Source organism: Carassius auratus, chromosome 11, assembly GCF_003368295.1.
Source record: "Carassius auratus strain Wakin chromosome 11, ASM336829v1, whole genome shotgun sequence".
Lineage (NCBI taxonomy): Eukaryota > Metazoa > Chordata > Actinopteri > Cypriniformes > Cyprinidae > Carassius > Carassius auratus.
The window spans coordinates 172,358-186,995 of NC_039253.1; the positions used below are offsets into that span (position 1 = coordinate 172,358).

The 14,638-nt window shown below is 42.9% G+C and overlaps 1 protein-coding gene across 2 annotated transcripts; it reads right to left on the reverse strand.

Annotated features, from left to right (window-relative positions):
* Positions 1-1,472: 1,472 nt before the first annotated feature.
* On the reverse strand, positions 1,473-8,715 carry LOC113110628 (uncharacterized). Of its 2 annotated transcripts, none has more exons than XR_003293180.1 (2): positions 1,933-8,715; positions 1,473-1,660 (listed from the first exon to the last, which is right to left on the reverse strand). XR_003293180.1 is itself a non-coding variant. In XM_026274738.1 (2 exons), exon 2 carries the CDS (start codon positions 8,052-8,054, stop codon positions 2,133-2,135), a length of 5,922 nt encoding a protein of 1,973 aa, XP_026130523.1. In that variant the 5' UTR covers positions 8,055-8,292; positions 8,565-8,715; the 3' UTR covers positions 1,473-2,132. The 2 variants fall into 2 exon arrangements, 1 of the variants encoding a protein (XP_026130523.1); XM_026274738.1 differs by having other exon boundaries at positions 1,473-8,292; positions 8,565-8,715.
* Positions 8,716-14,638: the final 5,923 nt, after the last annotated feature.

A 14,638-nucleotide genomic window follows, 5' to 3' on the forward strand; every position in this document is an offset into this window, starting at 1 on the left:
AGACACTGACCATTTCTATAAAGTACATTTTCAACGAAAGCGTGTCATTTACATGAAAGAAAGTTTCAGGGACACTTTTATGTAATATGTTTTGCAATTTAGGGATTAAACTTACCTGAAATTAGTGAAAACAACCATGAGAGACAGCGTCCATTCTGCTGCTTGACGGTTGAGCTGCGCCCAAGGGGCAAGGAACTCGACCGGAAGTTGAAGTCGGGTGGGGGCTGCCATCTTTTAGCAGAACTTCACTTGCGTTAGCATTCCCATTGACTCCCATTCATTTTGGCGTCACTTTGACAGCGAATAACTTTACATCTGAGGCGTTTAAAGACTCTGTTTGTCCATTATTTATTTCTAAAGATACACGACAATGTATAAAGGGCTCCATTACCTTCTATGTTACATTATGGCCCCGTATAAACAGTTTTTGTAAAAAATAGGCTAACGATTGCGTCATAACCACTCGGCTCTCTGTCGCATTACCGTACAGACAGGTGGAGAAGCTCGCAGCAAATTAACTTAATATGGCGTACTGGCGTTACATTTTAAAATACTATGCAAAATAATTAATCAGAATACTTACTCCTGCTCACTCACGACAAAGAACTCCCCGCTCAAGCTCGCCGTCTCTGCAAGATTAACGATGGCAGTTTGCACGCACAGCCACTTAGAAGATCTACATCTGTCAGACAGGTTGCTGACGTCGTCAAGCTTAGTTTGAGTCTGCGCGTCAGAAACGGAAGTGCGAAAAAACGCTAAAACTGGGCTTCATTTGTCTCAATTGAGTTCCAATGGGGTCGCTGTGTCCATTTCTTTTACTGTCTATGGCTGCGCCCCGTTTCCATGGTGACTTCATCCGCTCTAGTTCAGCGCGTGCACAACAAGTGTTTTTTCAAAATATATTTCAATATATTTAACAGTGCTTCAGACATGATGTCTAATATTTCTTCACTAGTTTATGTTAATGGCTTTGTGGTGCGAAATAAAAGGTTATTTTCTGCTAAATTTGGACTAAAGCCCATCAACATCTATGTTTGGTCTAAATTTGGATTAAAAAAATAAAAAGACGTTAAATGTCGCTTTTTGGGGTTAATTTGGACCAAATTCGACGGAACAATCGAAGACCAATTTTCAACGTCGCTTTTTGGTCTAAAAGATGGCCATGACGGGCCGACTTGATTTAGACCAGAAAACGACGTCCAAATGACGTCTGGTGCTGGGTGGGCTGTCTTCATTACAACAATATCAACTTTGTTTTTTTTTTTTAAACACACCTACGCCTACTGATACAGGACACCGTCAACAGTATTGACCGCTAAATAGACTATGTTTGACAGGTGCAATATTTGAAAATCAATATTTAATTACATTTACTATATCTGAATTTATGTCATCCTATAGACTTTCAAATATAAAAATGTCATGAATTAATATGTATTTGTGTACAAAATGACAAACATGTTTGAACGGGACTAATAGATCGGTAGGGGTGTTGATGCTAATCCACCACGGGACTCCGGTAAGAAGTGTGACAGGAGACAGGGCACTGTTCAACTCTTTATCTGAAGTATTTGAGGGTTCACAGCAGATGGCACAACATTGCTTCAATTAGACTGGATTTTGTACAAGTTATGGCCACAAAGTGTTAAATGTGGTCTTTCTGAAATAAACAGAATAAACAAACATCAGTTTACATCTGCTAAATGTAAATTACAGACGTGTAATGGAACTAACAACTTTCTACTGTCACATTATAAATTAATCAACATGAGAGGATTAACGGTAGTGAGCATACACATTTGAATCACTGTATATCTTAAATATAACAACATTATAAACAATGTAAAGTTCGATTACACAAGTTGAGTATTTAAACACAACAACGAAATTAACATAGCTGACCTATAATCAGGAATGATTAAATAAACTTACATTCAATCACGCACATTAACACCTGATGAAAATGGCGCAGCAATCGGCTATTGAAAATGAAAGTGAAACCGGAATAGCGGAACTCACATAAACTAGCGGCACACATTCATAATAATAGTCCTTCCACTATAAACACACATAGGGAATTTAGAACAGCCGCCCCCAGATTAGCATAGCTAATATGTCTAATGATAAATTCCCTAGTCGTTGGAGTCCGCTTCACCTCCGTCCGGAAGTGCCGGAAGTCTGACAAGTTTGGCCACAGGTCGTAGGTATAGGCGATCATTGACCTGTACTTGAGCTGACCTGACGTGTCCATCAGCACTGGGTATCAGTTTGACAACCCGACCAATTGGCCATTGGGCTCTGGGAAGCTGCGGGTCGATTATCATGACCACCGTGTTCTCAGTTAGATCTTGAGTTACCCGCTGCCATTTCTGGCGAGTCTGGAGACCCGGTAGGTAGTGTTGTGTAAAGTAAGACCAGAAATGATCGATGATAGTCTGGGAATGACGCCAGCGACGCTTGGACAAGGGCTCAGGGGTGTAGACCACCTGGGGAAGCGAGGCGTCTCGCCGCCCCATGAGAAGCATATTTGGGGTAATTGGATCCAAGTCTGCCACGTCGGATGAAACGTATCCCAAGGGCTTGCTGTTCAGGATACCCTCTACTTCGATCAGTACAGTCTGCAGGACATCTTCAGGCACAGACTGACTCCCGATGACTACTCGCAGTGCAGACTTTACAGATCGGATCTCCCTTTCCCATGCGCCTCCGAAGTGGGGTGCGGCGGGAGGATTCATCCTAAAAGTGATCTGATAGCTAGCCAGCTGCTCCTGCAGTCTGGGCTCCATCTCCTTGAAAGCTTCTCTCAGTTCGGTCTCGGCTCCCCGGAAGTTAGTACCCTGATCTGATATGATCTCAGATGGGGTTCCTCTGCGTGCTATGAAGCGCCTTAATGCCAGTAAGAATGCATCAGTGTCGATGCTGCTGAGCAGGTCAAGGTGAATGCATCTGGTTGTCAGGCACTTGAAGATGACGCCCCATCGCTTCTCCGTCCTACGGCCAATCTTAACCATGAATGGCCCGAAGCAGTCGACTCCAGTAGAGAAGAAGGGGGGTTGGTACAATCTTAGGCGAGCTGAGGGTAAGTCAGACATAATAGGTAGAGTCGGCTTAGCTCTCCACTTCTGACAATCTATGCACTCTCTCTGGTGTCGTTTGATGGCTTGCCTGCCCCTTAGGATCCAGAAATGGCGACGGAGCTCTGCGAAGACCCTATCAGGTCCTGGATGGAGTAGACGCTTATCAAAGTGCTTAACGATGAGTTTTGTCACCTGATGATGGGGATCTAGAACCACTGGGTGTATCTCGGTTTTGCTGAAGCCATCCAATCGCCGTAGCCTACCTCCCACACGAATTAGGCAGAACTCAGGGTCGAACTCGGGTGCAAGCGTGTTCAGACGGCTGGCTGTGGGCACCTGGTTCCCTGATTTTAAAGCCTTGAATTCCTCTGGGAAAGACTCCTCCTGACATTGACTCAAGATGAGAGCTTCTGCACTCCTGTATTCTACGGATGCTTTACTAGTATCTTGGGCGGCCGCCCCATGGAGGGACCGGTAGGTCGCGTCGACTAAGGCACTCCAAGAAGTATACTGAGATGCATCAGGCATGTCTGGATTTCGATCGTCTGTGACTAATCCACAGAAAACAGCTTTCCTTGTTTCTGAGGTATCCTCTCGGGCCTCTGCCAGGGGCTTGACTGGCCAATGATCTGGCGGTTCACGGAGGAATCCTGGGCCTCGACTCCACATGTCAGAGTTAGCCAGCTCCTTGAGCGTTCTCCCTCTGGTAATATCGTCCGCCGGGTTATTTGAGGAGTCAACGTATCGCCAAGAGTGGAGCTCAGTCAACTCTTGTATTTCTGCCACTCTTGTCCCGACGAACACTTTGTATCTACAGGACTCAGACTGGATCCAGGTCAGTACTGTAGTCGAGTCAGTCCATAATGTCACTGTCTCTATGGCAATGGTTAGCTCCTGTTTGAGAAACTGTGCAAGCTGAGCGCTAGTCAATGCTGCACACAGCTCGAGACGTGGCATCGACAGTTGACGCTTGGGGGCTACCCTAGAGCGAGCCATGACAAAGGTAGTGTGGATCTTACTGTGTTGCTCTGCACGGAGATAAGCCACCGACCCATAGGCAACCTCGGATGCATCGCCAAACACATGAAGGCTTAATTTTGATTTCTCCACATCAAAGTCAGCAGGAAGATAGCACCTTGGAAGCGTGAGCTTATAGAGATCAGGCAGCTCCTTCTCCCATACGGTCCACTTCTCCAGCAGGTCTGCAGGAAGATTCGGATCATCCCAATCTCTCGGTTTGTTCCAGAGTCTCTGAACGAGAACCTTGGCACGGGTGGTGAAAGGAATGGAGAATCCTAGAGGGTCATATTGCGTTGCCAAGACCTTATAAATATACCTCATGGTCGGATGATCCTCTGCTAGTGTACGATGCCTGTAACCCAGGCTGTCTTCTAGGCAGTGCCACATTAAGCCAAGAGCCGGCTCCAATGGGTCTGAATGATTTTGCCGTAACCACAATTCGATGCTCTCTGAACGAGCCTTAGATGGGAGGTGCTGGACAACAGAAGGGATATTAGTGGCCCACTGTCTGATTTCAAAGCCCCCGGAGGCTAAGAGAGGCCTCATCTTGTCAATTAGTCGCTTGGCTTCCTCATCAGTGGGAAGGCTCTGTAGGCAGTTGTCCACGTAGAAGCTCCGCTCTATGGACTGCAATACTTCCTCATTGCCGAACTGCTGGCAGCGAACGTGCATCTGCAGCGCGAAGGTGGCGCAGCAGGGGCTGCAGGTCGTCCCGAAAGGCAAGACTTGCCATTCATAGATGTCTGGCGGGTCCTTTCTGCGCATGTTCCTCCAAATGAACCTCAGAAGGGGTCTATCCTCCGGTAGGAGTCTCACTTGGTGGAACATACCACGTATATCCCCACTGATGGCGACTGCGTACTGCCGGAACCGCAGAAGTACTCCTAGCAGTGAGGCACCGAGGGTAGGACCTGGAAGCAACTGCTGGTTAAGAGACATACCTTGGTAGGCAAAGGAACAATTGAAGACCAACCTGTATTTGCCATTATGCTGCACGAGGTGGTGTGGTATGAACCACGACTCCTCGTCTACCTGCTGGCCTTCTGATGGTACCCTGACAACATACCCTGAATCAAGGAGCTTCTGTATTTCAGCTTCGTACACCTTAGCCCTCTCAGGGTCTCTACTCAGGTGTTTCTCAGTGTTCCTGAGGCTGGACAAAACGGATTCCATAGTCCCCTTCAGCGGTGGAGCGTTTGGCGCACGAAGGAGTGGAGTAGCGTAACGCCAGACTCCGTCAACTTCTACTCGTCGCGTCTTGGTCTCCAACATGTCTGCAGCCATCTGATCATGTTTAGACCGAGTTATCACTTTCTCGCTGCGAGATGGAAGGACATCAAGCTGCCAGAGTCGTTCAACATGCTGATAGACAGGATCTCGCAGTGGTGTAAGAGAAGTGAACAAACACTGAGATGAAGGTATCTGATGTGGGAGCAATCCATCTGGTCCCTGGAGGACCCAACCGAGCTGCGTGCGTACAGCGACTGGTCCGCCCGCTGGGCCCAATCTGATGGGCTCCTTTGGGGTAATTAATGTAGGATAATCAGACCCAATTAAAATTAAGGGTTGGACCCTAGCAAAAGATGGAATGGGTATCCCTCTGAGATGGTGATAACATCGCTGGAGCCTCTTGATAGGGTAGGTTTGCTCGGTAAGCGTGAGGAGAGGCGCGGTGAAGATACCTGTAAGGCTGTGCTTCTCCTCTGGCCTTGACTGTGGGGAAAGCAGCAAGTCAATTGACTGCCCCTTCAGTTCTGTGATGTCATGTCGGATGGTACGAAGGGCCATAATCTCTTCTCTTCCCTCAATACCAAGTTGCTGGACAGCTGCAGGAAGGATGATACTCCGCTGAGCCCCATCATCCAAGATAGCGTAAGTTGAAATAGACCTCTTGCCTCTCCACAGAAGCACTGGAACTACTTTCAAGTACACACGACCCGTGAAACTAGGAGAAGTGAGATATGCACGCTCGTGAGAGGTTGTCAGCAGCACACTGTTAGGACCATCCTGGGCAATGGAATGCAGCACTCCGAGATGTATATTACCACAATCCCTGCAGGGCTTCTTCAGAGTACATTCCTCCCATTTATGACTTGTGCGTCCACATTTCCAGCATCTTTTCCCATCCTTTATCCACTTCAGAATCTGATCAGGTGAGCACTCAGTGATTTTGCTACACTGTGACAGGTAATGCTCCTGACTCTTACAAAACAGACACAAACGCTTCAGTCTCCTGGCCGATGACTGAGAATTAGCAGCATTGGTGTGGACAGACTGCCCTGTGCTAGCTTCCATGGGCTGTTCACTTCCATGATAGACTGCAGTGGATCGAGTCTGGGGCTTGGGTACAGACTGGCGGTCCTTACGTGAGACCTGTACTCTCTCTGTCTGGTAGCGCTGCACCATCTTGGTAGATAAACGCTGCGCTTCCGCCTTGACCTTCAACCAGTCAGCAAGGTCATGCAGGTTATATGGATTTAGGCTGTCAGTGTGCAATCGGCCTCGTAACTGTAAATGCTCTATAAAGCTGTCTCGGTAGTGTTTGGGCAACTTACTGAGTAATCTATCGACATGCCCTGTACAAGAGAGCTCTCGGCCCTGTGGCCCCTCGAGTGACATCAGCATACCAACTAGTAAGTCAACATTGAGTGCAAAACTCTGAAAGGCCTTTGCATCACCAACTCTAATATCAGGTGAGTTCAGCAGGGCTGCGATCTCGCTCTGTGCCAGTTGATGAGGCTGGCCATACTGTCGTTGCAATGCTATCATAGCTGCCATATAGGGCGCAGGATGATGTCGGCATGCTTGGGCAATTAACCTAGCTTCCTCAAGAACCAACTGCTCCATCAGTACCCTGTATTTATAGTGCTCTGTAAGCTCGGTGTGAGGATTGAGAAGATTATCCAAGGCCATCTTCAGGTCTGTGAACTCCCTCTCACTATCGTTCACAAGCTTAGGCAAGGCTGGAATGGGAACTGGTTGTAGCTGGGGTGTAACTGGCAGAGGCTGGTAAACCGGAAAAGGAGGTGGTGGCTGGCGAACCACTGAAGGGGGATACCCAGGCTGCACAGGAGTGTGGACGGGAGGCTGAGCAGGGTGATACCCAGCAGTCTGTAGAGGAGGGCGATACGGGTCAGAGACAGCGAACGACTGCCGTGTGGCTTGGCTCGGCATGTGAGCCTGTAACTGATATACAGGGGGTACTAAAGGCCTATACGCTGTAGTGGTCAAAGGCAGCTTCACTGAAGTAACAGTATGTGGCAGTGATGAGGTAAGCTGACATGTAGAATCTACTGTGCTGAACAGAACCCCCTGCTGTGGCGTTACATGTGGTGCAGATAAGGGGGGAGCACCACGATATGTCGAAGTAGTACCATATGCAGCAGGAAGGGTGCCTTGTGTTACGTGCCACAAAACTGACTGCTGAGAAATATCAATGTGGGCTGTCTGAGCTTGAAATGACTGGCCTAAATGCGGAAGCAGGACAGATGAGACTGCAGTAGCCTTTGGTCTGACTACAGGTGGTGAAGTAGTTTGGGCTCGTACATCTACCTGGAATATGGGTGATGCAGCACCACTACTGAATGAATCACACTCGGATGGGCTGTGATACCCTGGAGGAGCTACTGAAGAGCTAAGATGACCGACAGATCTCTCAACATCCAACTGATGACTCATAGCGGACACTTCTCCATACTGCACCAGCGATAGATCACCCATGGGCAGCTGCTCCACAGTCGAGACTGGCTCGGCCTGTCCACTGAGGTCGAACTGTGCTGCTGGAGAATCCATCCTTGGTAGGTGGTATGAAGTTTCGTGAAGAACAGGGTCTGGTATGAGAGACTTCGGCAAAGCTACATCATAAGCTTGCAGACGTGTGGAAAGCTGACGTGCTCTCGCCTGTGTGCGAACACCGTGTGTCGTATCAGGGGAATGAAGTAGGCTCTGTTGCTCCATATCACCGAAGTGAATATAGCATCCGGCTCGAAGGACCAAAATGAACGGGACTAATAGATCGGTAGGGGTGTTGATGCTAATCCACCACGGGACTCCGGTAAGAAGTGTGACAGGAGACAGGGCACTGTTCAACTCTTTATCTGAAGTATTTGAGGGTTCACAGCAGATGGCACAACATTGCTTCAATTAGACTGGATTTTGTACAAGTTATGGCCACAAAGTGTTAAATGTGGTCTTTCTGAAATAAACAGAATAAACAAACATCAGTTTACATCTGCTAAATGTAAATTACAGACGTGTAATGGAACTAACAACTTTCTACTGTCACATTATAAATTAATCAACATGAGAGGATTAACGGTAGTGAGCATACACATTTGAATCACTGTATATCTTAAATATAACAACATTATAAACAATGTAAAGTTCGATTACACAAGTTGAGTATTTAAACACAACAACGAAATTAACATAGCTGACCTATAATCAGGAATGATTAAATAAACTTACATTCAATCACGCACATTAACACCTGATGAAAATGGCGCAGCAATCGGCTATTGAAAATGAAAGTGAAACCGGAATAGCGGAACTCACATAAACTAGCGGCACACATTCATAATAATAGTCCTTCCACTATAAACACACATAGGGAATTTAGAACAATGTTCCTATTATATTTAGCCAGGAAACGCTTCCAACAAATAGGCATCGGTTCTATTTCTAGCATGCACGCGTTTTCCGCGCGCAGTCTGCAAGCAAGCTCTAACCTGTTAACATGGCAGCCGAATTAAAAACAGACACGCCATGCGGCTTAGACGCTTGCGCAACGCATCCAGTGTGTCGCCGATCACTGGCCTTATGAGCGCGCATACCGCGCATACATTGGAAATAACGAACTTGAGCGCGCAAAAGCCGCGATATTTGAACGGCCATTTAAAAGCGCTGGATGGCGGCAGGAGATTTACTGAGAAGCTTACCGAAAACATGAAGTGGGCTGCTCGAGGTCACCAGTCTACGAGAACACCGGCGCTGCAGGTGTTCGACGATCTCAGCTGATCCGCTTCGGTGCCTCTTCAATGGCGGAAAAGGTCGTTCCAGCAAGCGAAGGCCTTCAGCAAAGTGATCCAGCAAAGAAAAAACCTCGCTGAGATCTTATTTCCTTGGGCGATTTGCAATTTTGGCGGGCTTTGGCACGCTGCATCGCCACAGCGCTGTCATTGGTTTAAAGAGTTTAACAGATTTAACCAATCAATGCCCCATTGTGCCTTTATCCAATGTTCCTCCTTGGCTATTAGGGGAATTAGAGGTAGATATGCACCTTTTAGAGTTTAAAAAACAGAGTAGTATTGACAGGAGTCAAGTTAGTAGATACCTAGGGGAGAAGTATTCGATGTTTATTAAGATATATACAGATGCATCAAAAACAGATGATAATCGAGTAGGAGCTGCGTTTATTATACCAGAATTAAATGTTATGTTAAACAAGAGAATAAATGATAAATTGTCAGTGTTTACAGGAGAAATGTTGGCCATTCTCTTAGCACTTGAGTGGGTAGAAAATAGTAAAGCAAGGAAAGTGTTGATTGGATCAGATTCAAGCAGTGCATTAAATAGTTTTAAGAACATGCAGTCGGACGTGAGACAGGACATTATGTTGGAAATAGCCCAAACTGTTTACAGAATTAAAAGAGTAGGAGTAATAGTAAAATTCATATGGATTCCAGCTCATATAGGGGTAGACGGAAATGAGTTGGCAGACAAATATGCAAAAAATGCAACCAAAAAAACAGAGATAGATATGGTAATAAATTATAGTAAGGCGGAGGTTAAACGTATAATCAAAGAAGAAATGAGGAAGAAGTGGCAGGAAAAGTGGAATATGGAAACAAAAGCGAGAATGTACTACAATATCCAGAAGAAGGTAGGAGGAATGAGAGAAAATAATAGGAATAAAAAAGAAGAGGACATTATATCGAGAATGAGATTTGGACATACTGGTTTAAATAGTATGCTTAAAATAATAGGGAAACATGAAAGTGGGATGTGTGAGGTCTGTAATATTAGTGAAACCATAGAACATGTAATTATTAATTGTGATAGGTATAAGGAGGAAAGGTTGAGGCTGAAAGAAAGGTTAAGTAAAGAAAAAATTAGATTTGAAATGAATTAAATTTTACAACTGAATTCAGGGCATGTGGGGTATAGTGCAATATTTGATTATTTGAATAAAACAGGGCTCATTAGGAAGATATGAATTTAGTTGTCTTAAAATATTGGAGTTAATAATATGTGAAGGGTAAGGTATTAAAATTAATATTTTTATTAGATATTATATATTTATGATTTTTTTTTTTTTTTTTTTGGATTTATATTTTTATGTATTTCTTTATTTAAAGAGTAGTGAGTGAAGGCTATTAGGATCCACACTCCATTTCAGAAGGTGGCGGTAATGCTCACTTAAAAGTTGTTTGCCAACCGCCAATTTAAAAAAGAAGAAGAAGAAGGAGAAGAAGAAGAACCAATCAATGGCAGTGCAGCTGCACCGCGTTATTAAAAAACGGCTTCAGTATCGAGGAAAAAAGGAGCTTTTCAACATAAGCAGTATGAGTGAAGTATGGACAAATCGTTTGACTTTTGATACTGTATTTCATGCTTGGGGTTATAAAAACACATTCAATTCAACTTTTAAAAAAAACATTCCTTGAGACTTTGCATTTTCCCCGCCAATCAGTGTTTTTTCCCCACATTTTCAAAGCATCTGTGTGAAGGGAATATGAGTAAATGTGAATGTGTGCATAATTTGAAATACAAATATTACTTACAAATAGTTGAAATATATTTTTCTTTTTTTGTTATTTTACCGCTGTCCTTTCTTTTTCTTTTTCCCTTTAAATCCCCTAAAATCCTTTATTTCATTCTTCTAAATAAAAACACCATCCACTACCCCAGGGGTCCTCAACCCTGGACCTCAAGATCCATTTTCCTGAGTTTAGATCCATCCCTAATCAAACACATCTGAACAAGTTAGTCTTCAGGATTACTACAAAGTTGGTAGGTGTGTTATTCCAGGCTTGAGCTAAACGAGCTTAAAGTGGAGCCCTGCACTAGCACAAAAACTGATGAATGTTAAAGAGGATCAAATATGCAGATCTTTTAGTTTTTCATCAAAACTGTACTTGTATTTCAGCATGTGTGCGTCGTCTTGAGGAGATCAGAGTTGTTTTGCTGGGATGGGTTCTTGGTGGAAAGAGTTCAGCTGGAAACACCATCTTGAACCAAGATGAATTTGCAGATCAGACTGAAGGATATCTGCCACTTTCTGGATCAGGGGTTTAAGAGAAAAGCATATACCGTATTTTCTATAAGTCACACTTTTCATAGTTTGGCTGGTCCTGTGACTTATAGTCAGGTGCTACTTATTTATAAAAATTAATTTGACATGAACCAAGAGAAATGAACCAAGAGAAAACATTACCGTCTCCAGCCTCCAGAGGTCGCTCTATGCTGCTCAGTTCTCCTGTAGTCCACCACTGAAGACACAGAGCGCCCTCTCTTGGCTGTAGACGGTACTGTTTTCTCTTGGTTCTTGGTTCTAAATAAATGCGACTTATAGTCCAGTGTGTTTTTTTCCTCGTCATGACGTATTTTTGGACTGATGCGACTTATAGTCCAAAAAATATGGTATTTAAATTGACATAAAGACTCAGTAGTTGTATATGAGGTGTCATGAATTAATCTAAGTGGGTTCAGACTCAAAGACTTTGCGAATGTCTGTTTAATGAACATTAATATTGTGCATTCATAGAGAGTTCAGCAGATGGGAAAGTCTCATCATAGATCGTGTTCAGGAAAGTTTCCAGGACATTAAATCATCATTTGGTGAGTCCTTCAACTGGAGCAGACAAAGAGTTTGTGTTCCAAAGAGAAAAAGCACATTGAAGCACATTCGTAATATTAACATTTGTTTTGTTCAAACTTTTACATTGTCATTTCCAGATCTCTCTCAGGCTGAGAAGAGGAAAAAGTCAGAGGATGCTGTTGAGAGATGGCTGCAGAACTGCTACCATTATGTTCAACATACACTCTTAGAAGAAAAGGTTCTATCAGGCGCAACGTATTTGGAACCCCTAAAAGGTTCTATATAGAACCCTTTTTAAGGGTTCAACCAAAAGAACCCTTTAGGTAACCAGGAAAAAAGTTATATTATGGAACCTTCTAGGGGTTCATTCATGATTATTTCTTATGTCCTTTCCAGATAAAAAAGTCACCCATGAATACTGAAAAAAGCTCACCCAAAGTGCATAGAACTAATCATTTATTTATATTAACAAAAATAATAATTACTATTACTATTACTGAAAGAATGCTACTGTAATTTCTAATATTCAAGGCTTCAAATGTACAAATCAAACTTAAAACACCAACCATTTAAAAAATCTCATAAATAATGAAAATAGAGTTTCACCTACATCTACATACTACAAAATAAGTCCATTAGAAAATTACATTAATCTATCACTAATAAATAATGCAAATATACAGATTCATCTAAATTCCCATCAGGGTTAGAACAACATCAAGCACCTCAAAACTACAAATCCATATTCATATAACTCACAATGGAAATATACAGATATAGAAGTACTTCAAATCTACAAATTCATATTAATATCACTCATAAAGAATTGTAATTACAGATTCAAATTCAGATCAGCATTTCAGATTAACATCAAACGCCTCATATTTACAAATTTACATTAGCATTCACAAAATATCAGAGTATTATGATAATTGATTATACATTTTGAGCACAGTTTTTTTTTTTTTTTTTTTTGCTTCTGGAGAGTTTAAACAGGTATTGCTCAACAAAATTCATCTTGTGAGTGATGTGCTTGGGGTATTCCACACTGAATATGAAATAAGTAAAGAGGCACTCCATTGCCTCCATCACATCATTTTCTGTGCTCACAATGTTGACACCCTCCCTATTGATGCTGGCTCTTTTTGCATGGAGGGGGTTTGAAACTTCATGAAAAACTATAGTCAGAGTTGGCTTTACTGATTCCTGAAAGTTGGAAAAACATTATTTGTGAAATAACTTAGAATCTTGCATACTTTGTTCCAATTAGGGATGTGACTGACCATTTTTTACCACAGTGGAAAGGACCAATTCACAAACAATCATGACCACAGAAACTTCAAGATCAATGTAATATTCATTAATAAAATAGCTTGGATAGCATACTGAAAAACTAGAAATGATCTAAAGGCCGGTTGCTAAAAAAAATGCATCAGTGTTTTTTTTGCCTCCATGTCTTACATTTAAATTGTGCAAATGTTTTTGTAAGAAACTGAGCAGCCCTCTCTCAATTTTAACATGATCGCGAATCATTTGAATCAGTTCGGGAGTTCGGAGTGGGTTCGCGAATCATTTGAGTCATTTGGGGATCGCAAATCATTTGAATCAGTTTGGGAGTTCGTAGCGGGTTCGCGAATCATTTGAGTCAATTTTAGGATCGCGAATCATTGATTCAGTTCGGGAGTTCAAAGCGGGTTTGCGAATCATTTGAGTCAGTTTGGGGATCGAAAATCATTTGAATCAGTTCGGGAGTTCGTCGCGGGTTCGCGAATCATTTGAGTCAAGTTTGGGATCACAAATCATTTGAATCAGTTCGGGAGTTCGTCGCGGGTTCGCGAATCATTTGAGTCAGTTTGGGGATCGCAAATCATTTGAATCAGTTCGGGAGTTCGTCGCGGGTTCGCGAATCATTTGAGTCAGTTTGGGGATCGCAAATCATTTCGGGAGTTCGGAGCGGGATCGCGAATCATTTGAGTCAAGTTTGGGATCGCGAATCATTGATTCAGTTCGGGAGTTCAAAGCGGGTTCGCGAATCATTTGAGTCAGTTAGGGGATCGAAAATCATATAAATCATTTCGGGAGTTCGTTGCGGGTTGTCATTATAGAACCTTTTTAGAATAAAAAGTTCTTTGGAGTTGCGTAAAGAACCCTATGATTCTATATAGAACCCCAATGAACCCTTTTTTCTAAGAGTGCTATTGAAAAAATACAAGATCCAGAATCAGGGATCATTAAATATACAGTGATTCCTATATACACACACACACACACACACACACAATGCATGAACATGATTTAATTCAGATTACATTTTTATTAAAACTTTGCAAAATTCTAAATGCCTCAAATCGCTTGCAAAATGTAGCACCACATTCAAAATATAACAAACACGTCTCAAAAGAAAACATTTGAAAATACCTTTGTCATAATGTTAATTTCTGTTATATTTGTGTGCATGTCATAGACAATTGTGTTGTGTTTTGCGGAAAAAAAGCTCGCAAAAAGTGTTTTATGAAATTATGAAAACTGAGTGGAAGGCTGATAAATAAGTGCATGGTTTTGCAGATTTGGTGTATAATTCTTTTTGAGTGACAGCTTTCAGAATCTGTAATCTGTAAGTAACGATTTAATGTGTAAGCATTTGATAAAAACTGTAACATCCCTGAATCACTTCACATGTATTATTTCAAGTTGTAGCTGTATTTTAAATCTGAAATGTAAA

Bases quoted from the DNA above. Each gene is read 5' to 3' on its own strand.
- LOC113110628 (XM_026274738.1), bottom strand. From the start codon at position 8,054: ATGGAGCAACAGAGCCTACTTCATTCCCCTGATACGACACACGGTGTT.